This window comes from Passer domesticus, unplaced genomic scaffold (assembly GCF_036417665.1).
Source record: "Passer domesticus isolate bPasDom1 unplaced genomic scaffold, bPasDom1.hap1 HAP1_SCAFFOLD_111, whole genome shotgun sequence".
Lineage (NCBI taxonomy): Eukaryota > Metazoa > Chordata > Aves > Passeriformes > Passeridae > Passer > Passer domesticus.
This window is the reverse complement of record NW_026989910.1, coordinates 93198-117419: the sequence shown is the minus strand read 5'-3', so window position 1 is coordinate 117419 and position 24222 is coordinate 93198. Positions and strand designations below refer to the sequence as shown.

Below are 24222 nucleotides of genomic sequence, written 5' to 3'. Positions count from 1 at the left end.
TTTGGCTCATTAACATAGAATTTCCTATATTTTTTGTATTGATAATACATTTCTTCAGCACTCGGGTGATCATATTTACTAAACTTCATTACCTTTTTTGGTTTTTTCAGGTTAATTCCTTTAGAGATCCTTAGGTTATTCTGTACAGCAGATGTCACTATTTTTGTTAAACATGGAAATAAGAACAGACTAACAAGTGTACCCACAGTGAAGGTTATAGTTTTCCAATTTTTTTTGAAAATCCATAGATTATCCCACCAACTGGAATCAAGTGTAGGAGTCCTTTGATTTCGTAAATATGCTAGTTTTTTTATTTTGTTTAAAGTGTTTCTAATGACTGCCACAATTAATTTGATTTGATAAACTACTGTTTTGGTTTGGTTGAGTTGGTCATTAATATGATTAAGAGCCAATGCGGTCTGATTAGATATTACTTCTAGTTCTGATTGTAGTTTCAAAATTTTGTTTAACATATATTGTTCCTTCAGTTTTGTTTTTCTCAAATCCTCATATATAGGAACTCTTAAACTTGATCCAGATTCTTTGTGTATTATAAAGACAGTTTGTTTTATAATTTTAATGATGCTACCACTAGACCAGTCTCTTGGCAATTCAGTGGATGTTGTGGTACTATTGACCCAAAACAGGTGTTTAGGGGTTTCCTGAAAGATATTAATTTTTGTCGTGCCCTCCCAATATTTAGAAATACTTTTTCCTTTTATCAGATTTACCAGGTTTGCTTCAGTAGCATTATGTTCAAAGCACCACCAGGTTTCTCCTACAGGGTGCTCTCCTAGGAGTGGCTGCCTAAAGGTGGCGGTGTTCCGGGTCATCCAATATATTTTCTTATTCTCTTGATAAAAGATCAATTGGGAGAGGTTAACACAATTGTTGTGGACTCTCAGCAAGGAGCTTACTTCTTTCTCATAGAAAGGTTGGTAGTACTCATTGCACAGCTCTCCTGGGCTCTCCAGAGCACCACCAGCAATCAGAGCCAGCACTACTACCCTTCCCAAGAGTCCGGTATGGGTCATCTTGCACAGCCTGCCCACCCGGCCTTGCCTCTTGAGGATTTTACTGAGAAGAAGTCTCCAAGTTCTTTAGAGTCTCTTGCTCCTCTGGTTAAACCTCTCTTGATCTGTCCCTGCTAATTTGGTCCCTCTTAGGGGAGCACTCTGGAGAAGATTAACCTGGGGTCTTTGGTACCAAGTTGGGACGACTTAACCAGAATTACTTATTAACAATTTTTAACTTTTACAAATTTCTTAAAACACTTTAAGACATGTTATGATTCTAAACTTTTTTCTTATGCAGTTCATCAGTCTTTTTGAATGTCAATTTTAAGTCATTTGGTCCTTTTATAATAGTATACTCAGCTGAATTAACTCCTGATGCGGTTGAATCTTGTCCTGAGTTAGAGTGTGAGGGTGGTGTAGAATCTGGTCCAATACCAGAGGGAGACACTGACGAATCTTGTCCAATGCCCGGGGGTGAGAGTGGTGTGGAATCTGGTCCAATACCAGACACTGAAGAATCTTGTCCAATGCTCGGGGGTGGGACTGGTCCTTTAATTCTCGTAATGTGAGTCCAACCTTTTTCTCTGGTTCGCACAGCCGAATTAGCGATGAGGAGTACCTGAAAGGGGCCTTCAAATTTAGGCATTAATGGTCTATAATTCCAGGATTTTATTAAAACCCAATCTCCTGGGTTGATGTCATGTGCTTTTGTATCAAGAGGGGAGGTTTGGGGGAGGTATCCTCTTTTTCTAAGTCCTTCTAGAGTTCTTCCAATTACTTCTAAATATTTCCTTGTAGCTTCTTCTCCTTCCAGGTAGTCTCCTGTGCTATAGGGTGTTAACAAGAATGGCAATCCGAACATCATTTCATAGGGTGAAATCCCTATATCAGACCGGGGTCTTGTTCTGATGCGCAAGAGCGCTAGGGGCAAACACTTTAGCCAATTCATTTTTGTTTCTTCGATCAATTTAGTCAATACATTTTTGAGAGTTTTGTTCATTCGTTCCACCCTCCCAGAACTCTTGCCACGGAGTATGCAATCTCCATTTTATTCCTAAAACTTCAATTATATTGTGCAATGTTTGAGCTACAAAATGTGGACCTCGGTCTGAGTCTATGGTATTCACCATTCCGTATCTGGGGATAATGTTTTCTAAGATTACCTTTGCTACTACTTGGGCTGTTTCCCTTTTGGTTGGGAAGGCTTCTACCCAGTGAGTGAGATGATCTACTATAACTAGTAAATATTTGTATCCTTGTACTGGGGGCATCTCAGTAAAATCTATTTGTATGCTCTGGAAAGGTCTTAGAGTTAGTTCTCTCCCTCCAGGTGTTACTTTTCTCATGACTTTCTGGTTTACTTTTTGGCAAATTAAACACCCTTTTGTGATTGCTTTTGCTAGGTCATATGCACCTATGCACAGGTTATTTCTTAGGAAATGATCACATAGTCCTTGGACTCCCCAGTGGGTTAATTTATGTAGTTCTGTTAGCACTGTCTGTGCAAGTGCTTTGTTTAAGAACACCCGTCCGTCTGATGTTAACCACTCCCCTCATTGCCCTTGGCGTAACTTTAAATCTTTTATAGCCTTTAATTCTTTTTCACTAAATATGGGGGTTTCTCTTTCATTCTCTTTGAGTGTGGTTTCTGCTTTAAAAACTCTTACTGGATCTTCTGGTTCTAAAGCTGCTTCCTTTGCTATCTGATCAGCCAATCGGTTTCCTTTAACTTCGAAGCTGTGTCCTTTTTGGTGCCCTTTTATATGGACTACTGCTATTTCTGTTGGTTTTTGTAGAGATTCTAATACAGACTTGACTAGATTCTCATGAGCTAAGTTTTTTCCCTTTGAGCTTAGATATCCACGCTCCTCCCATGTCTTCCCAAAAGTGTGTACTATTCCAAATGCATATCGGGAATCTGTATAAATGGTTCACCGGTCTCCCTCTAATAAGTCTAATCCTCTTTTCAGGGCATATATTTCACAACTTTGGGCTGACCAGGTTTGGGGTAGTTTTCCTTTTTCATTAATTTGTAAAGTTTTTCCGTCTATGATGGCATAACCTGAAGGTATTTTCCCATCTACTACTCTCGAAGAGCCATCTATAAACAAAATTCTTCCAGTTGTTAGAGGTTGATCTTCTAAATCCTCTCTTACTTTGGTTTGGAGACTTATCACTTCAAGGCAATCATGTTCTAGATTCTCTATAGGCTCTCCCATAAGGAATTGTGCTGGATTGAGGGTGTTTGATGTGATGAATTGTAAATTTTCTGTGTTAGTTAGTATTATTTCATATTTTAATATTCTTGCATTGGTTAGCCACTGTTGAGCTCTTTGGCTCAGCACTGTTTTAAGATCGTAAGTGGTATGTACTTTAATTTTTCCTTGCCAGGTTAATTTTTGGGTCTCTTCTATTAGAATAGCAGTTGCTGCTACGGCTTGTATACAAACTGGCCAACCTCTAGCTACTGGGTCTAACAATTTGGAGATGTAAGCTACAGGTTTTCTGCAGCCTCCCCACTCTTGGGTTAGTACACCATAAGCTATACCTCTTTCAGCACTTACAAACAGATCAAAGCCTTTCTTGAGGTCTGGTAAGCTTAGGACTGGAGCAGAAGACAACTTCTCTTTTAGGTTCTCTAGTTGTTTATCATCTTCTGCTGTCCAAATTATGGGATCTGGGGCTACCAGCTTATCATATAAAAATTTCACACTTTGTGAGTATTGATCTAGCCATAACTTGCAGTACCCGAACAGACCTAGAAGCTTTCTCACATCTCTTTTTGTTTGTGGAGCTGGGAGAGATATGATGCCTGAAATTCTGTCAGGGCTCAATTTCTTATATCCTTCTCCTATTATGTGCCCAAGGTATGTTACTTCTGATTGTACGAACTGTAGCTTCTCTTGTGAGACCTTTAATCCTTTCTCTCCCAGAAAGTTCAAAAGTTTAATGCTAGTTGTTCTGACCTGATCTTTTCCTTTCCCTGACACCATCAGGTCATCAACATACTGCAGGATTTGTACTTCTTCTTCAGGAACAAACTGTTCTAACAAACCCTCTAGGGCTTGTCCAAAGAGGTGGGGTGACTCAGTAAACCCTTGCGGTAATCGGGTCCATCTTAGCTGTTGTTTTCTTTTTGTATTTGGGTCTTCCCATTCAAAAGCAAACCAATCTCTACATTCAGCTGCCAGAGGACATGCCCAGAAAGCATCTTTTAAGTCTATAATAGTGAACCAAGCATGTTCCCTTGGAATTAGGCTTAGAAGGTTATACAGGTTGGGCACAACTGGATGTCTAACAATGGTCTTTTTGTTCACTTCTCTTAAGTCTTGTACCAACCTGTATTTCCCTTCAGCTTTTATGTGGTGACATACAGGGTTCCAAAATTCCCTCTTGCAGCAATTGTTCAATAACTATGGCTAGCCCCTTTTTTCCTTCTAGGGAAATTGGATACTGTTTGACCCGTATGGGTGAAGTACCATCTTGCATTTTTATTGTTATTGGAGGAATGTCCAGTAGGCCTCGCTTTCCTCCTTCAGCCCACACCTCTGGGCTTATTTCAGTAACATCACCTTGGGATAACTTCATTATTTGTACTACCATTTTCCCTTCTCTCGGGACAATTCCTACTCCCAAATGAACTTGTAGATCTCTCCCCAACAAACTTTTTTCTAGGTTAGGCAGATAGATCAAATCTGCTTCACACTGCCTTGAATTTCCAATTATTTTTACATTTTCAATCACTGAGGCTCTAAATGGTTTCCCTTCAGCCCCTAATACTTCACAAATTTTTTTACCAATTACCATACCTTCTGGTAATTTGTTAAGACAGGACTTATCTGCTCCTGTATCAACTAAAAATTCAAATTCTTCATTTTGGGGTCCTACTTCAAAGTTTACTAAGGGCTCTTCTAGGTGTTGCATCGGGTCCCCTAAAGGTATAGAGCCCCTGACACCCCTAATCATCGCCTTTAAGCATTTTCTCTAAGGCTTCTTGTTCTCTGGCTATTGCTTCATCCAGAGTCAGCTTTCTACAGAACCTTCTAATGTGCCCAGTTCTCCCACAGTAATAGCAACGCCTTTCACTTAAAGGGACTTGGGGCCTCTCCGTTCCTCTTGTATATGATGGTACTGGCTTATCTTTACCTGCTCCTGGTGGTGGACTCCCCCACTCTTTTGTAGCCTTGGACTGCAGGAAAGGGTTGTTTGCTCCTACACTTTCTCTGGCTACAGCAACCATGATCTTAGCTTTGGCTTTTGCTTTTTCTTCTTCCCTCCTTAAATACACTTTCAATGCTTCCCTCAATAACTCATTAATATCTTTTCCTTGCCAATCCTCAATCTTTTCCAGTTTTCTCCGTATATCAGGCCAAGATTTAGTAACAAAATGGACTTTTAGTAGCATTTCACCTTCGCTGGTATCCAGGTCTGTTTTGGAGTACAATTGAAAGTTCCGCCTCAGGCGATTAAGCCAAGTGGCAGGAGTTTCATCTTTCTCCTGTATACCCTCGAATGCCAGTTTTGTATTGGTTCCTTTGGGAATTGATTCTCTTATTCCTCGAATTATCAAAGACCTGTACTCCATCATGGCCTTCCTCCCTTCCTCCTGGTTAGGATTCCAATTGGGATCCACTAGTAGCAATTTTTCTTCTCCTGATGGCACTTGGGGCCCTGAACGGTTATCTTTTTCCCAAATTCTTATGCTTGCGGCCCTAATCATTCGGGACTCTTCTGGGGAAAATAATATATTTAGAATGGAATTCATCTCCCCCCAAGTGTAGAAATTTGGACCTAAAAACTGATCCACTTGGTTAGCAATGCCCACGGGGTCTTCAACTAGATTCCCTAACTCCTTCTTGAATCCTCTCACCTCAGAAGCAGTTAGAGGAGCATTTACAAAACCAACACCTCCTGCTACTCCTCCCATAGGAACTTCTCTAAGGGGAAACAGTCTCTCTGCCTTGGAGGTCTTGGATCGGGTACTACAGTATGGCCCATCTTCAGACACAAGATTGTTCACTTGAGGGGTAATAGCATTAACTTGGACCTGCTGTAAGTCAACGGCTGTACCTGGTGATAAGGGGTTACTAGATAAGGAGGTATTTATGTCCCAGTTAGGAGGAGGTGGAGGGACTGCAGTAGGAGGGGGAGAGGAGCTTGGGTGCATGTTAGGTGGAGCTGGAGAAGGGGTGGAGCATGCAGCAGGTGTAGTAGGTATTAGTGGTGGTGCAGAAGCAGCTGAAGGAGTCAAAGGGGGTGGTGAGGGAATGGCCCCCATGGCAGCTGGGAGAAGGGCTGGATCTGCTATTTGAGGTGCTCGAAGGAGAGGGTTATAAGGTGGAGGGGCATCAGGAGGCAAGTAGTCTAGGGGGTCCCACCTTTTACCAATTTCTTTAATTCTAGCATCTCCTCCTCTTTCATTCCCTTCTTTCTTGCTCTGCACTTTACAAATTTGCACTCCTTCTTTCTTTATAGCATTCAACCAACAAGATATATACAATAATTCCTCAGCATCAGTATTTTCTCTAGCCGTCAGATAGTTACTCAGCTGTTGACACATCCACTTGTCTTTCGTCCCACACCATGGCCATCCTCCTTGCACTTCTAATTCTGGCCACACTTCTGAACAGTAATGAATCATCTTAACTTTATCTAATCCTTCTGTGCCTTCTATAAAGTCCCATTTCTCTAATAGTTCACCTAGGGGACTGTGGGGAGGTATATTCTTCAATCTTTGGCCACTTTTCTTACTACCGCACCCTCCCATGTTTTTCTGCCTCTAAACAAATCACAAAGATGTCTTTTTCTCCAAAGGAAATATATCTTATGTAAGAAGTCTCGACCTCCTGCCAAAACTCCAATTTCACTGACCCTTTTCGTCAGGACTTTGTTAAGACCTTGGCCTTCTTGCCAAGACTCAACAAACAACCAAAATACAAAAAAACATCCTCGAGGTCTTGACCTCTGAGGTTCGCCTGACCTCCTTCGTCAGGACTTAGAGAGACCTTGGCCTTCTCTTGCCAAGGCTCAAACAGTCAAACCTCGAAACCCTGGCTTCTGAGGTGCCCGACCTCCTTTGTCTGGGCCAAACTGCCTGATATCCTAAATCCTAACTTCCTTCGTTAGGACCTGTATCAGGGCCTTTGGGGTGCGTGCCACTCACACAGCTATTTCCTCCGCATGCCCGGAGGGGGGTCCTCTTTACCCCTTTGGAGGCGCCTCAATCACCAGTTCCACTCGCTTCCCCCTGTTCCCGGCCGGCCCCCTCGCGGGGGTGCGGAACCGCGGTACTGAGGGGTCCTCACTCGCTTCGAGGGGCCGAGCTTCCGGCCCTCATCTCACTCACACACACTCGCTCGCCTCCCTCTCCTGCCGCCGGATATTCTCACCTATCCGACGCTGCTCCGTGTCACTGTCCCAAGCCGATCTTCTCTGGTCCCGATAGCCAGCTGTCCTGCAGGTCCAGGGTGGGCGGCCGTCCCAGTCCTGGTGTCCTCTTCAGGCGTGGCTATCCCAGACGAGTCCCCCAAGCTGAAATAAATGGGCAGGAGATCTTTCTCCTTTTTAATGCCTTTATTAAGAAGAATCAGCTCAGGTGGGGAGAAATCGACGGGTTGCGCCCTCGCCGCCGTTGCTCCCAGGTGTGGCACGAAGGAGGAGGATGATGCAATTTTGTCCACTGGTCTGCAGACAGAACTGGGGACTCTGTCCTCACGGGAGAGTCGTTGAGTCCTTGGTTTGTTTGTTTAGAAACCCGGGGGGTCTCTTTAATCAGTTTCTTTTCAGGTTAGGGTGAGAAATAAAAAGGTCCAAGCAGGCATGGGACCACGCTCCCATCCTTAGACGTCACTTACGTCACTTGTTGGCTCGTGATTTTCGGGGTTTTTTTCTTGTAAAAACTGTAAAACTGTAAAAACCCAAGGTGCACTGCATTTCTTATTTGCATACTGGCTCCGATGTCACTCCTATTTTCTTTACCTCGGAGGGGTCTGTCTTGGCAAGTGGCCAGCATCAGGGAAACAATCAGTTAATCACCCGCCATTAACGGGTGATAAAGGGCTTTTCTTCGGCAGTGAAACCAAAGGAGTCTGACTCCGTCTGGCTTGTTTTTTTTTAACTCTGAAACTTAAAAAAAAATACAATTTTCTATTCATAACACAGAGCTCACCTAAAAATGCTAAAATGCTAAAAGCATTTCTGCCCTGGAGGGTCAAGGCAGGGCTGGGAGCCTAACAAAGCCAAGCTCTGCTGCCAGGGCTGGAGCTCAGGGCACTCTGCGCGTGTCCTTGCCGTGTCACAGGGAGCAGTTCTTGTAGGTAGGGGCTGCCCCCACACGTGGGGTTCAGCAGAGGCTGTTGGAGCACTGCCAGCTCACATTCTGACCTGAAGCTTGCAATGGTTTGCTGGGAAAAGGAGGCCAAACTCACCCAAGGTTAATCATAGAAATGCCAATCCCCTCCTGTAACCACGCCTTGCACTATTTCTGAGTGTCCCTTCCAGTGTCATCTGTGAGCCTGGACACAAGGCTGGAAGGTTTCACTGGGCTTGAGTTCTCCTGAACACAGGGACAGAAAACCTTTTCCTTTTCTGTTTACGCAAGCAAACTGCCATGTGCTGCCATCAGCCAGAGCCCTGATGCTGAGTACTAGCATTGTGAGAGATGATGAATGCCTGGTGTCTGCACAGTGCAAAATCCCTTCTCATCTTGGAGTAGACTCCAGAATAATCCCAACCTCTGCTTTCTTTCAAAACAGGTTAATCTAATATTTTTATTTCTGAGGGAGGGGATCATGATCTCTCCTTGTGAAGAGCCACCAGTGCACATTGGCAGTTACATCCCACTGTAGGTGACAGCAGCATGATGTGAGCAAGAGCTTGTGTCAGAGCAGTAGGAAATTGTGGAGAGTGGCAGCTGACCAGCATTGAGAGCTTCCAGCAGTGTGTTGAGCTGGCTTTGGAGGGTTTCCTTGGGCTCCTTGTGTTGTTCACTCATCACTGATGCTCTAAACAAAGGCTTACAGGACTATGGTTGAAAACAAGAAATGTGAAGTTTGAAGAGAAATGTTTTGCCGTTTCTTTCTGTTGTAGGAGGGAGAAATCAAGCCGGATGGTTTGGCCCAAATCAAGATGACTTTCAAACCCCTGGAAGCAGTGGAGTATTAATAAGTGTGGCGTATTGCAGCATCTCAGGTACAGCTCCTGTGCCTTGCTTCTCTGCCCCTCAGTGAAGCCATGGTGCAAGCCTGAGCCCACTGGGCTCCCATGGAACTGCTGGGAAGCGTCCCTGGTCAGCAGGGCAGTGCTGGCACATCCCCAGTGGCCCTGCAGCTTCCAGGGAATCTCCCATGCAAGGCCAGGGCTCAGAACACCAGTGTGTGGGTTACTGATCCCAGAACAGAACACCTGTGTGAGGGTTACTGATCCCGGAACAGAACACCTGTGTGTGGGTTACTGATCCCAGAACAGAACACCTGTGTGAGGGCTACTGATCCCAGAACAGAACACCTGTGTGTGAGTTACTGATCCCAGAGCACCAGAACAGAACACCTGTGTGTGAGTTACTGATCCCAGAACACCTGTGTGTGAGTTACTGCTCCCAGAACACCAGAACAGAACACCTGTGTGTGAGTTACTGATCCCAGAACACCAGAACAGAACACCTGTGTGAGGGCTACTGACCCCAGAACAGAAAACCTGTGTGGGTTACTGATCCCAGAACAGAACACCTGTGTGTGAGTTACTGATCCCAGAGCACCAGAACAGAACACCTGTGTGTGAGTTACTGATCCCAGAACACCAGAACAGAACACCTGTGTGTGAGTTACTGATCCCAGAACACCAGAACAGAACACCTGTGTGAGGGCTACTGACCCCAGAACAGAACACCTGTGTGTGAGTTACTGATCCCAGAACACCTGTGTGTGAGTTACTGCTCCCAGAACACCAGAACAGAACACCTGTGTGTGAGTTACTGATCCCAGAACACCAGAACAGAACACTTGTGTGAGGGCTACTGACCCCAGAACAGAAAACCTGTGTGGGTTACTGATCCCAGAACAGAACACCTGTGTGTGAGTTACTGATCCCAGAGCACCAGAACAGAACACCTGTGTGTGAGTTACTGATCCCAGAACACCAGAACAGAACACCTGTGTGTGAGTTACTGATCCCAGAACACCAGAACAGAACACCTGTGTGTGAGTTACTGATCCCAGAACACCAGAACAGAACACCTGTGTGAGGGCTACTGACCCCAGAACAGAACACCTGTGTGAGGGTTACTGATCCCAGAACAACCCAGGCAGTGCAGGGAGTGATTTTCATGCCATGGCTTTGCTGGCATTTCCTCAAAGGCCAGAGAGCTGCAGAGCAGAACAGCTTTAGTGAACAAGCACTAAGCCCCTCTAGGCCACTGATCTCCAGGATGGGTCCATTGGACATGGATCCATCATCAGGTGGCAGGAGTTGAGTTAGAAATGTGCTCCCTGAGCCTGGCTCACCTCCCACTACCCAGACACCAGCAGACCAGTGGTGGCTGAGCCCCACTGAGCCCAGGCTGTTGGTAGAAGGAGCAGCCTTGGCCAGCACCTGCTTCTCTCCCTGTGTAGGAGTTGTCACCTTGCAGCTCTCAGTCTGTGGAAATAGAGCACAGTGCTGAGGGTCAGGAGTTGGGGACTTTGGCAACAAAGTCGTGTGCTACTGGGCCAGGTAGTTTGGCAATTGCCAAACTCTTGATGAGCGTGTGCCTGCACTGAGTGGATTTCAAAGCTCCTCTAGGTTCATGGGAAGGAAACCACAGAATCACAGTATGTTAAGGATGGAATGGACCTTAAAGGCCTCTGGGCAGGGACACCTCCCCCTAGAGCAGGTAGCTGCAAGCCCCATCCAGCCTGTCTTTGAACTCTTTCAGGGCTGGAACCTCCACAGTGCCCCTGGGGAACCTGCTCCAGTGTCTCACCACCCTCACAGTAAAAAATGTCTTCCTAATATCTAACCTAAATTTCCTTTCAATTTATGCCTGTTACTCTTTGGCCTGTCACTACAGGACAGCAGAGGTTTTAAACTCAGCAGACTGCTGACTGAAATTGAAAATCAGCCCGAGAAATGGGTTAGAAATTAGAAATCAGCCCCAAGGCTGAGGGAAGAGAAGGGTCCATATCTTCTCCTGCAGCATCAGGAGGTGTTTGCATCCAGCTCAGAATCAGGGACTAGCACTGAGGCAGCCTGGAAAATACAGTGTGACAGAAGGAATGATTGTACTGAAATGGACATCTCTCCCCAGGCTGTGAGAGCAGGATGCCTGTGCACCTCACAGGGGAAGGCCAAGGACCCTTGGTTCAATTCAACTCTCAAACACTGAACTTTGGGAACGTTTCTGTCGGCACCTCCCATGTTTCTGAGGTGAGCAGCAGGGCTTGGGATGGATCCTGATGGCTCCTGAGGCAGCAGCAAGCCTGGTGGAGCTGTGGAATTCCTGCCAACCTGGGCAGTTGTGAGCAGGGAATATTTGACCTACTGGCCAAATCTGGGGCCGTCTGAAAGGTATGTCTGTTGTTCATGAAGCCCCAGCCCCTGCTCTGGGGATCAGCTGGGAGGCTTCCTGCAAAACAACCCCTTGGCACATGAAACCAACACTGAGTCAAAAAAGCTGCATGTTCAGAAGCTTTTGTGGCAGTGCCAGACACAAGGCACCTTTGGACTGGGCTGTTGAGAAGCAGCTGGAACAAACTGGCTGCATTTGAGCTTCAGTCCACTGCCAACAGCTTCCAGTCAGGGTCTCCTGCTCATTCCTGGAAGTCACAGGAAAGCCATCCAGCGTCCTGGCTCAGTGCTGGCCCTTGCAAAGAGCTTGGGAGTTCCTTCCCTTGCTGACCAGGCCCTCCCCACACTTCAGCCTTGGTGCATGTCTGGCTCTAGAAAGAGAAAAGTGTTCCTGGGAATAAAGCAAAGGATTTTTCTATCTATTTGCCTCCCCCCTAATAGTGTCAAGTGTGCCAAAAAAAAAAAAGAAGAGAGAGCAACTGAAAGAGACAGAAAATGAGGCACTACATCATGCCAGACCCTTCCAAAAGCTTGGCTGTGGAGGGGAAAGACATGCTGAGTCTTTTTCTAACCAAAAGATGATGCTGTCTGTACATTTTGATGCTGATGCCTCATTATCAATGTCTTGTTTTCATGACATGGGAAAAGGTGAACGAGTAGATGGTACTGCTGGAGCTGTGCTAACTGGGGCAGCAGCAGCTCTGTGCTCATTCACCAGGCCGCTGCAATCACCCCCCGTTGCTCTCAGGGCCAGGTCTCAATGAGCTTGGTGATGCTGCCCAGAGGTGCACTGCTCTGTGCCCATGGCATAACCCCAGGGTTATGAATTCCAGTTATGTGGAGTTACCACTGCTTTGCATGAAAAACCAAAGGCAGAACTTGTCCTGTTGTATTTTTTTTTTTAATTTCTGCCATTCAAAGCATCATCTGCCTTTTCTGGGTGTTAATTGAATCATTAGACAATAATTCACAAGAAGGGAAGATTCCACATGTATTTCATTTTGCTTTCTTGCTGCTGCAGGTGGAACTGATTAACCTAGGAGCTATTGATGCTCCCTTCACCTATATCCCTTCAACTGCAAACGTGGGCTTCTGCTTCAAGTTTGCACCCGAGAAGGGCATCATTGAAGCACATGGGATCCAGACTATTCAGATCTCCTTCAGTGCCACCGTAGTGGGGAAGTTTAAGGAAGCATTCCAGTTCAGTGTGGCTGGATGTCTTATGTGTGCAATCCTGACTATCAAGTAAGGACTCTGGGAGCGTGGTGGGCACATCTGGGACATTCCACCCCCCCCCCCCGCCCCCACCTCATTTTGGGGTTGGGCAGAGAAAAGAGGTGTTTCCTGAGGTCTTAATCTCTGCTTTGATCCTGGCACTGCTTTAGTGTGAGGATGCTTCCTGCCCTGTGTGGTACCTGGGAGCTGGAATGACTCCTCCCTGCAGGGATCTCCCTCTGCCCTGGGCCATGGCAGGCAGTGGGATGGGTCAGCTCTGGGCAGCAGCTGCTCTGGGATGTCCCAGATGAACAGCCAGCAAGGCCCCCAGGGCTTTGGAGATGGGCCAGCCTGGGTGACTCTGCACCAGCAGCAGTGTTTGTAAAAACTTCTGTTAATAATCCATGCCTGATGGGCAGCAGCAGCCTCACCTCACCTCTCATGGCCGTGCTGTGGGGCACAAGCTGTGCTCTCAGCTGCTGTGCCCAGAGTGCTCTGGTGCCTCCTTTGCACAGCCAGGAAAGGGCTGATGTGGGAGTCAGGGAACTGTGCAGCAGGAACTGTCCCAAGGACTTGGGCACCATCCCCTGGGCTGGTGCCATGGCAAGAGATCATCCTGGCCCAGCACAAGGGACAAGGGGTGTTCACAGGGGAGGCAGAGCTCAGTGCTCAGCACCACAGCAGCATGGGGCCTTGTCCCTGCCAGCTTGAGCCTTGTGCTTCTAGGATAATGCAGTGGGAGCAGGAGAGCTGATGCTGGCTGCTCTGCAGCTTTGGAGCTAGGCTGCTGCTCTTGGGAGGCACTGGGGCAAGGCAGTGAAGAAATGAAAGCAATCTCCACTGGATTATAGCAATGAGAAAAGGGAGATGGATAAAAAAGAACAAGAAAGTTATTACTGAGCAAGAGAAAAGTGGTGAGTAGGTCTGCCCATAGTAGAGAAACAAGTATGCTGGCTTTGTTTTTGGAGGAAAAGTGCTGCTTTTTCACTCTGGAAATCAAGAGGGAAACTTTCACCATCATAGAATTGATTCTCCTCTGTCCCTCCCCCAAACTGCCCTTTCTCCTTGAGCAAGGGCAGCTGTCTCTTGTTGAGATGTGTGGAGCAGAGCCAGGGGCAGTCCTGTGAATCCAACAGAAGGCACAGGTCACTGGGCCTTGATTTTTAAACAAAGGGCAGAGTGGGCATTGATTGGCATGACCCATGAAATAAAGTCATGAGCGTTGTGCTGCTTCAAGTGCTGCTTTCAGTGGGTGTTGGTGACTTTTGAAGACTGAGTTCAAGCACATGTGAGATGGTGTAGTAGATTCAGGACAGCCTTGTTTGGTTGTTGAAGCTATTCCTCTTGGCTGTGCCAGCTAGTGCACTGGTGACAGGATTCGTCTGTCCCCTGTGAAGAACTGTTGCTGCTCTTTTCAGAGGATGTTTGGGGCTCTGCTGGCTTCATGTCTCAAAGCTCTATCTGGAATGATTGTGTGGGTCACACTCTCCTGAGAAAGCTCCTCCATTACAGATGGGGAAACTGAGGCACGGAGCCATGTCTGGGTGTGTGTTGAGGGTGCTCCATGAGACCACCAGCATCCCGGGGGCTTTTCCTGCCTGCCCTGTGCCCAAAGCCCCATCAGTGTCTGTTGGCTGCTGGCCACTTGGCTTTGGCTGCCTCCTGTGCACAGGGGCACTGTGCTGAGCACATGGTGCTGTGTGGATTTGAAACCCACAGTGTCCTGACACCAGGTTTTACACCCCTGAGCCACAACAGCTTTGCTTTAATTCCCTTTAACCAAGCCATTTCCTCCTCTGTCCTTGCCATCCAGGAGGCGTGTCACCAAACTGAGGTCATACCTTGACGACAATAAGCTCAACTTTGGGCGCATCTCCCCTGGTGAGTGTTCCCTCGGCTGGGGCACAGCGTGGGGGATCTGTGTGTTCCAAAATGGAGCACTCAAAAGTATCTGTCACTCATGGTCTGCCACAGCAGCCTCTTCAGGGTGTGAGCTCCAAGACTGCTGGGTGCCTCAGGCAGTGTTTTGCCATTGTGAGATCAAATAGAAAGGAAGGAATAGAAAGTCAGCATTTTCTGGTGTCCATGTCCTGGTTTAAAAGACAGCTGTCTGCCAAGGAAGGCAGGAATCTTCCTGGAATGGAAAGATCATCCCCCTCCCTCCAAATTATTATGCCTTTGAAATTACAGGCTTCCAGACAAAAAGATGGGAAAAGGAATAACAGTTCTTTACTAGAATATATCAGCACAAACAACAACACAACAACAGAAGTTTCCACCCACCAGGTGCTATTTTTCCCCTTTGGTGTAGTTATGATGGCAGGCAGGAGGAGCTGTGGGCTCTGGCAGGGCAGTGATCCTCTCCCGGTCAGCACTGGCAGGGAAGGCAGGAGGGAAGGCAGGAGGGAAGACAGGAGGAAAGGCAGGAGGAAGGCAGGAGGGAAGGAGGGAAGGCAGGCAGGAGGGAAGGAAGGCAGTCATGAGGGAATGCAGGAGGGAAGGAAGGAAGGCCAGCAGAATGGAAGGAAGGCAGGCAAGAAGTAAGGCAGGAGGGAAGGAAGCAAGGCAGGCAGAAGGGAAGGAAGGCAGTCATGAGGGAATGCAGGAGGGAAGGAAGGAAGGCCAGCAGAATGGAAGGAAGGCAGGCAAGAAGTAAGGCAGGAGGGAAGGAAGCAAGGCAGGCAGAAGGGAAGGAAAGCAGGCAGGAGGGAAGGCAGGCAGGCAGGAAGGAAGGCAGGCAGAAGGGAAGGCAGGCAGGCAGGCAGGAAGGCAGGCAGAAGGGAAGGCAGGAGGGAAGGAAGGAAGGCAGGCAGAAGGGAAGGAAGGCAGGCAGGAAGGAAGGCAGGTTTGATCACAGTGCTGAGCTGCAGCCAGGGCAGTCCCGGGGCCAAGAACACAACCTCCCGCAGCAGCACACGGCTGAGCTTTGATCCCCGAGCGGGAGGAAGGGAAGCTCCGCTCCCTGCCCAACCTCAGCCCCCACTGCACAGCTGCCCACAGCATCAACGTCACAACTCCCAAAAAATCCTGAATGGGAAAGCCCACCCCCAGGGCTAAAACGCCCCCAAAACCCCTATCCCCCTTCCCAGACCAAGGGGAAAGTTCCCTACGAAGCCTAAACCCATAACAGTGAAGTTAATGAACTTTTAGAAAAAGCTAATTGCCTTTCCTGAGCTGCTTCTTTCCCACCCTGCATCACCACTGAGGCACTCGTTGCCTTTTGAATAAATGTGTTAGGAAAATTAATCCACGAACATCAGAGGTTTATGTCCAAAAAGGAGACAGAGGAGTCCTTTTACTTTCTTGGAATAAAGGGAGAGGTCATGGGACATTCCCCTGGGATCTCTCAAATTTTTGGAGGACTCAGCCTCCCTTTTTATCCCAATTTCCCAGCTGCATTTCCCTTCTCTGTTTCCCCATTGGCTGAGGTACTTGAGAGGTACAGACTTCCTGATACACCTGATACCAAAGATTTCCCTCTAATGTATAACTTTCCCTTTTAATTTTTAATTGATATGGAATGTAGGGAGTTTTCTTTCCCATTGTTTCTTTCATCTTTCAAAGTCTAATTTCATTTATCAGCAACCCTGAGGTTTATTTGTAAAAGCAAATATCTTTTTCCATGTGTTAATCAGTGGAATCCTTCCCATTGTTTCTTTTATCTCCCAGTGCTAGTTTTATCTACAAGTAGACCCACAGCTTGTTTGTAAAGACAAATCTGTTATTCTTCTCAAATGAAACAAGAAAAGCAGCAGTAATCACAGTGGCCAACATGGGTGTGAACTCATGTTGACTCGCTGTTTATATATCCTGAAAATGGGAGTGTTGGCAGACTTAACAGGGAATTTTACAGCTTGAATTTTCAGAGTAAATGCTCGCTCTGGGTGCACACTCATCACTGAGAGAAAACTGGTGCTGGTTTGGGGCAGGTGAGGGAGCTGCTCTCCATCAGAGAGAGAAGCTTACAGTGTTGAGCAGGGCTAAGAGTGGGCCTTTTCAAGGCTGCAGTCTGGAATCAGTGTCAAAGGGAACTCAGTGATGATTAATTCCTCATGCAGATTCTGGGTGAGCTGTAGTTGAGATAATAAAGAGCTAAACTCCAATCCCACTTTCATCCTGCCAGGATATTCACACCAGGAGTCATGCCATAATTGGTGCCTCAATGGACATTTGTGTCCTTTTCCTAGGCTCTCCCTTCTCCAATATCCCTCGCCTCATTGACACCTCCTTGATGTCCCGTACCATCCCTCGTGAAAAAGCCTGCTTCTCAAATCTCCAAATCCAGCCCAGCACCCTGAAGTTTGGCTGCCGCATGGTTGGTACTATAAAAGAAGTGCGTTCTCTGGAGATGACCAACTGCAGCTTACTTCCTGTCCACTACCACTGGTCGATCCAGTCCGAGAGCCAGGAGCCCAGGTTGAGGTATGTGCACCTTTGCCCTCTCCTTGGAGCTCTTCTTCCTGGTGCCCTGTTTGTACTTGGCAAAGAACAAAGCTGTTTGCCTGGGATCTGACAGACTGCTTCTGGCTTTTCCTTGTTCAGCTAACACTGACCAGCTGTGCTCAGGCTGGATGCTCAGGGAATAGGTTTTCCACCAATTTGGTGCTTTGTAGCCCCCAGTGGTTTCCCCTGGGAAGGAAAGCTGAGGTGAACACTGCTTTCTCAGACCTCTGTGGCCTGAGGCAATGTCCACCTTGATGAAGGGCTCCTAGTCCCAGCTCCCAGAGTGCTGCTGGAGGCCCTTTTGGCCCCTCTGCTTTGGGATGGGTCCTCTCTGCAGTTGCTGCTCTCTGCTCCTTGCCTTCCTCCCTGGCATTGTGCTGGAGGATGCCCAGAAAGTCCCAACACCAGAGGAAGAGCTACCTGGTGCCTGGGCTGATGCTGAAGATCTTGTTCCCTTCCCTTTCCTTCTTTTCTGAGAAGCTCCTTTACTGCCAAGACAATTTCTTTCCCAGGGGTCAGCATTCAGGGTACACCTTGGATTCTTCACTCCCTTTTTTTTGTGACACTTGTTACTCCTTTTGACTTTTCCCCTGCAACATGTCCCTTATGAGTTCTGTACTGCTTGACAGCAGGACTTGTTCATCACATCATCTCCTATCCCTGCGTCCCAGAGGGTTTCTACTTTAGAGTGCAAAATGTCATTGTCTGGGCACCACAGTCCTGGGAAGTTGCCTCAAACCATTCATTAGAGCTAAAGACAGTGGAGTAGATGATTAGGGATCTCTTGGGGGTTATGATGAGACTGCCCCTCACGCAGAAATGAAACGCAGCCTTAGGTCACAAGCAACAAAGCTAAAGACAGTGATTCTTTGGGGAGCAGGTCATTGCAGGCACTGAATGCCTGTCTGGGAATGGAGCATCCAGGTTGTGTTTGACTGTGTGGGGAGCACTTGCAGCTCAGCAGGGTGACAGGCTGGCACTCAGCTGTGTCCCTCACGTGGCATTAGAAACACAAGCAGAGTCATCCTGAGCACCTGCTTCAATTTAAAATGGGGAATGTGACCTGAGTCAGCTGGGAGTGTTGTAAAATGTCAACCAACCCCCCAGCACTGTCAGGGGAACACTCCTGATAAATACTTGGTGGAGCTGCAGAGTTTCTGACGTGGGGCTCTGGGGTTTGCTGTGCTGGCTTGTCACTGGCTGGATCTGCCCCTTGGTGCCTCAAATCTCACCTTTTTGCTTGCCTTCTCTGTCCTTCCCTCTCTCACTGTGCTTTTTACCTCCCCACAAGGTGTTCATCCCTGTCCTCTGTAGCTGCTCAATGCAAGCAGTTGCAGCTGCCTGCACTGCTGCTACCTCAGTGTCATCCCTGGGCTGCCTTTAGAGCACACCTGCTCCAGCCTGGACTGGGAAGGGCTGGATCAAACCATTTCTCAGTTCAAGGTGCCAGCACCCAGCCAGGGGCTGCATCCTGACCAGGAGCTGCTGGTGCAGGTGTCCCTCCCTCTCACTGCAGGTCCACGTCCGTAGCTCAGTTACTTGGTGGATGTCAGCCTTACCCATCTAAATTCACACCACATCCCCCAAAGGAGAAGAGACCCTCTTTTGGTTCCTTGGCATCTCGAAGGAGACACATCAACATTAGAAGCGTGGAGGAGCCAATCAAAGCCCTGAAAGAAGAGCAGAATGTTATTCAATCTTCAGGAGCGGAGGTAGCTTGTACACCTAGTGCTTGTGTTGCCTCCCCAGCCTGCCGCCAACAAGTCATGCTCATGCTGAGCTCCCTTTTTGCTGCCCTGCTGTCCTGTGCCCTGACAGTTGGGCATCAGGGCCCATGGCTGGGTACGGGGTGTGTGGGAGGGAGAAATAGGAGAGTTTTCTTGAAGAAGCCCACTCAGATCCTACAGACCTGTGTTGAGTGTGGGATTTTTTTGCCTGGTTTTCTTCACAATGTAAGATGAGGTTTTTATCTGCATTATGATGGTAAGATCTCCAGCTACCTTCCCAGAGCAAGCTGTGATGAGTCCTGCTCTCCATGTAGCCTCTTCCCAAGCCAGCCACACTCCCTGTTTGCAGGTCTCTGCTTTCACCCGAGAGCTGCTATTGCACTGGTGGCCCTAAAGCTGTCTCATAAAATGAGACTTTGCCAGGTGGCTGTCTCTTCCTCCTAGCATGGAAAATGGCTTGTTTTTTAGGTGCCTCCACAAACTCCTGAACACCCTCACCTTGCAGTAGGGTTGGCAGGAATCACATCCTCCCTGGATGTGCCGCACACTCCCCACAAAGCAGAGAAGATAAGAGGGGATCTGTCTCACTTGCACATTGTCAGTGTGGCAAGCAGGGCTGGAGCTCCCAGTCTCACTGGTGGCCCTGAGCATTGGCCACAGAGGGGCCTCCCATCCCTGCAGGCCCATCACACAGTGCTGCTGAAGCAGCTGGTTGTTGGAGAGGCCGTGCAGGACATCTTGTAGGACTGCCCAAGGATGCTGTGCAGCACCTATGGAGGGCATTGCTCCCCTTGGACCCCATCAGGTGGTCCATAGGAAATTTTTGCAGGAGCTTTTCCTGAGGCACTTTGAGAAAACAGGCTATCAATCAGAGAGAGAGAGAGGAAAAGCCTCAGGAGTCAGATGAGCGGGGCTGGAGTCCTTCCCTGAGCTCCCTGAGCTCCAAGAGCTCTCACTCTGAGTCTCTTCCTTTTCTAAAAGCAGTAAGAAATGCTTTTTAGAGGCAAGTTGTGCATCAGAGAGAATTTCTGCTGCCAGGAGACATCCCAGTTCACTTCAGTGTAGCGTATTAATTAATGCATTGATCCCTGAGTATGGGAGAAGATTTTCCCCAGGGTCCCTTCACTGGTCAGTGGCATGGATGCAGGATGAGATCAGGATGATTTAGGCTGAATTTGGGGAATAGGCCCCTGTCCCAGTCTGCTCGTACAAGCGGGGGTTGTGATGGTTTAACTGATCTCAGAGTGCAAAAACAACACAGGGGGATTTCAGTATTGATCAAAACAAACGCACCTTTTATTGAGTGCCCAAAGCAAATGCGACAGAGAGATTAGAAAGGAGATAAAAGGATAGAGAGAGAGAGAGAGAGAGAGAGAGAAAAGGGGGGAATATGGCTACCAACAGAGAGATGAAAACCCTCGTGGTCCGGCCAGTAGAACGTCAGGGAGAATCTCAAAGTCTTGGTTAACTCAGGGGTCCATTATAGTCCTCTGCCGAGAGGAGAACAGGTAAAAGACAATGGAGAATGAGCCTATTGAAAATGGGTACAGACAGCCCATGTTCCAAAACAGGATAAGTCAATCTCAGCAGTGAGTGGGACCCATTCTTTCAGGACTGGTTTCTCTGGGAAAATAGTCTTGGTCCAGTGAACACACCTGCAGGCACCACTTGGCAAACATCCCGCTTCAGTCAGCCCAGCACCCCTGTGTGAGAATTATAGGGGTCTCAGTCTCAGTCCGTGGGAGGGAGCTCAATCTCCATCCATCACGGTGGTCGTGAGGCAGATGAGGAATTTTCCATGGGGGATCACCAAAGTTACCCCAGAAAGTTCATTTGGCCAAGAGGTGGGGAAATCCATGGGCTGTTGTGTTGAGTGGGGATCGGGAAGCAGGTGTAAGTGTACAGAGCAAGCCGCTCCTTGCCAGGCCCTGCTCAAAGCAGTGTACCATGGTGCACTGCAAACACAGCTGCACACTTGGCAAGCATCCACCTCCACCAGGCAGGAACTCCAGTCAGGGTCTTCAGGGTCCTGGTCTCTGGCCTTGTGACGGTTGTGAGGCAAATGAGGGGAACTTCGGACTGTGTCTTACAGCCCCTCCGGCTACAGCTGCACTTTGCTCCAAGATGCTCTTCTGCATCCATTTCCATGCTCAACACCTCCATCTCTCCTGTCCTCCATCCAGGCTTTCAGGATCATGCCGCAGTTGGATATCCTGCAGCCAGGAGAGAGCCGGCAGGTGTCCATCACCTTCTTTGGCCACCAGGACGTCCCCACCAGTGTGAAGGCGCTGTGCCACGTGGGGCAATGCCTGAGCTACGTGGCAGAGCTGATCATCCCACGGGTCAGCTACTCCCTGAGCCTCCTGGAGATCGACTGTGGCTTCCAGGTACCACACGTGGCCCCTGGCACAGCTCCTTGCCTTGGAACCATGGCCAGCAGGTTCCTGCCCGCCTCGGTCCAGGCCTCGCTCCCCTTCCCAGCCCCTTTGTTGGCTCTGGGGCTTGGAAGTACAACCTTTGAGGGACACATCCGGCATCCAAGCTGGTTTAAAATAGCCATCTCCACAAATGTTGGGAATGCCTCTTTTTCAGGGTACCTAACACTGCCTCCTGGGCCAGGCAGGGTTCCAGTGGGGATGCTCTGAGGGGCATGTCTCTGAAACATCCCTCTGCTGATCCACTCCTAAAGCCTGACCTCCAAGGAGATGCTCTTGTCTAAAGCTCTTGCTTAATTCACAAATAATCAAGGGAAGATGTTGGGCTTCCAGTCACTATAGTTGGAGTGTCCCAGAATAATCCCCACTCCAGTCTTTTTCAGTTGAAAGCCCACAGACATTTCCAGCTGCTGGCCCTGTCTGTGTTGCCCTGTGTGACTCCCTTGTTGCATGCATGTTGCTTGCCAGTACTTGCATGCAGTTGCCTTTTCTCCTGGAATGCCTCAGTGCTGTCTCTGTTTCTCCTGGCTGTTGGTGACCCCTCAGAGTGCAGAGGGCCTGTGTCCCCTGGTTCATTTGTTGCTGGCCCTCACATGGTTGTTACCACACCTCTGTGTGCTGCCAGAGCTCCCTGGACCTGTGCAGGTGCCCTGGGCCTGGGGGTTCCCCCGGTTCTCAAGTGCCCCTATCTCCTCCCTGGTCCCCGCTCCCAGCTCCCAGGATGTGTCTGCTTCCAGCCTCAGGAGAGAGGAAGGAGATTCCCAGCAGCAGGCCTGGGTTTGTAACTTTTCTCTCCTGTGCCTCCTCTCCAGATATTTAATGAAATTGGTCACAGTGTGGTCACCCTGGCAAACACTGGCAGGACTGAATTCAGATGGGTGCTGAACCCTTGCCCTGCAGACAAGAATCGGCCTGGTGTGTTTCTGGTCTGGCCCACCAGTGTAAGTAGCACAAGTGATTGACCCCAGCCCTGTGTCAGGTGGCCCAGGAGAGTGTCAAAGGGAAAAAAGAGCCAGGGGGAAAGGGGGAAGAAAGTCAGAGGGGAAAACCCAAACCCAGCCATGAGAGAGAGAGGCCTGTCAGCAGTTTCTGCTGGGGGCAGAGGAGGTCAAACAAGTGTTCTCCTGATAGACTCCCCCACAGCCTTGGCTGTTGGCTGGCTGTGCTGTCACAGGGCAGGCACAAGTGTGTTGGTCACTGTCCTGTCCTGCTGTAAGGGGAGCAGAGGAGAATTCTTTTTGATAGATTTCTCGGACAAAAATAAGGCACAAACACAGCAAGTATTAGCAGCATCCCAGCACTGTCCAAGCTTCTCAGTCCTGCCTGGATGTCTTTGAGCCAAAGCAGCTCTCCTGCCTTTGTCCCTCCCTGCGGTGGGAAGAGAAAGCAACTGGCTTTCCCGTTTCTTCATGCCTGTCTCCTACAGGGGACGAGAGGAGCTGCTGCCCCTGCTGACAGCAGGGACTTCTCTTCCACAGTGGCAGCAGAAAAGCCTTTTTTTGTTGAGGCAGGCTCTTGCTGGCAGAGGGCAAACCCCATGAGCAGCAGAGCTGTGCTCACATCGGGCTGTGCTGGGGCTGCAGCCTTATGAGCCCTGGGTCAGAGGCTCGACCTTTTGGGCACAAGGAAGGCAGAAGGTGTGAGAAGGGAAGGCCACTCCTCAGTTAAAATTTAAAGAAAATTGAAGAAGAGACAATAGGGGACAAAGTCAATAAGCCAGAAGTAACAGCGCTGGGTGCTTAGCTGCAGCCAGAGGCACACCAATCAACACAGCCGCACCCCTTCTATACCCTGGGTATTGCATCAGCCTAATACATATTTACAAATGGTTATACATCTTCAAACATTGTAACATAGTTCCTCCTCTGTCCCACCTCTTTGGAGCATGTGCAGTTGTCCTAGTGCTGGTCATGTGTTGCTTTTCAACATATTCAACAGGTTTTCATTCCTTCACTGGTTAAATGTTAATATTACAACAACTCTTCACCAACACTGGTATCACAACAGAACATTTGCATTAAAAGAACTCTAAACTTTAGCAAAACTTCTTTGACAAAAGTCAACATTGTAAAACACATGTATTTAACAGTTTTGAAAGCCAACACTGTAATATCTTTATCACAAAGGTGATGTGGTCTGGTGGTTTCTTCTAGATGAGAACCTGTCTCCTCAGCCTGTCTGTCCCCTGAGCCATCCCCATCAAATGCTCTGATGCATTTCCTCCCTCTTCTCCTGTCCCTGCAGGGCTCCATTGCACCTGGCAAGAACAAAGTGCTGAAATTCTCTTACCTGCCGGGAATACCAGGACCTTTCAGCAGGACTTACCAGCTTACAGTGGGTGACCTGGAACCAGAAAATATCTTGCTGAAAGGAGAAGCGACCTGCCCCATGATCAGTGTAAACCTGCCCTGGATCATCAAAGGTGGGCACTGCCTGTCTGCCCCAGGAAGGGCCTCTCTGGTTTTGTTCCCTGCCCTATGCCCATAGGGCAGCTCATGCCAACCTCCACCAAGCCTGGAGTGTTGCAGGACTCCCAGACCAAGTCAAGCCCCCTGGTGGCTTCATGAGCCTTGAGCAGGGGATCCCATGTGGGCTTTGTCCCAGGAACCGTCCTGCAAAACTTGCCAGCACATCTGACAGGGTCCTGAAGATGATGGCTAGACTGAAAGGCTTGGGAAAGCTGTAAGAGAGGCTGGCAGGGCTTCTGGCAGGGTTGGATTTGTGTGACATTGCAGGGCATGAGATGCTCCTCGATGGGGAGGCAGATGGCTGGGAGTGGAGATGAGGATTCAGAGAGGAGCAGCACCATCCACTTTCCATAGATAGCTTGAGGGATTTCGTTCT

At 48.4% G+C, this 24222-nt stretch overlaps 1 protein-coding gene across 1 annotated transcript in view; it reads left to right on the top strand.

Annotated features, from left to right (window-relative positions):
* The window catches only part of LOC135291747 (hydrocephalus-inducing protein homolog), a 28696-nt gene that overhangs the window by 4202 nt on the left and 272 nt on the right, over window positions 1-24222 (top strand). Inside the window, exons 3-11 of the mRNA XM_064406013.1 lie at window positions 9105-9206; window positions 11299-11417; window positions 12580-12803; window positions 14587-14654; window positions 16961-17195; window positions 18733-18928; window positions 21127-21330; window positions 22191-22319; window positions 23623-23800. Of these exons, the coding sequence (XP_064262083.1) occupies window positions 11313-11417; window positions 12580-12803; window positions 14587-14654; window positions 16961-17195; window positions 18733-18928; window positions 21127-21330; window positions 22191-22319; window positions 23623-23800 (1339 nt within the window). The 5' untranslated portion in view covers window positions 9105-9206; window positions 11299-11312. The remainder of the gene's footprint in view (window positions 1-9104; window positions 9207-11298; window positions 11418-12579; window positions 12804-14586; window positions 14655-16960; window positions 17196-18732; window positions 18929-21126; window positions 21331-22190; window positions 22320-23622; window positions 23801-24222) is intronic.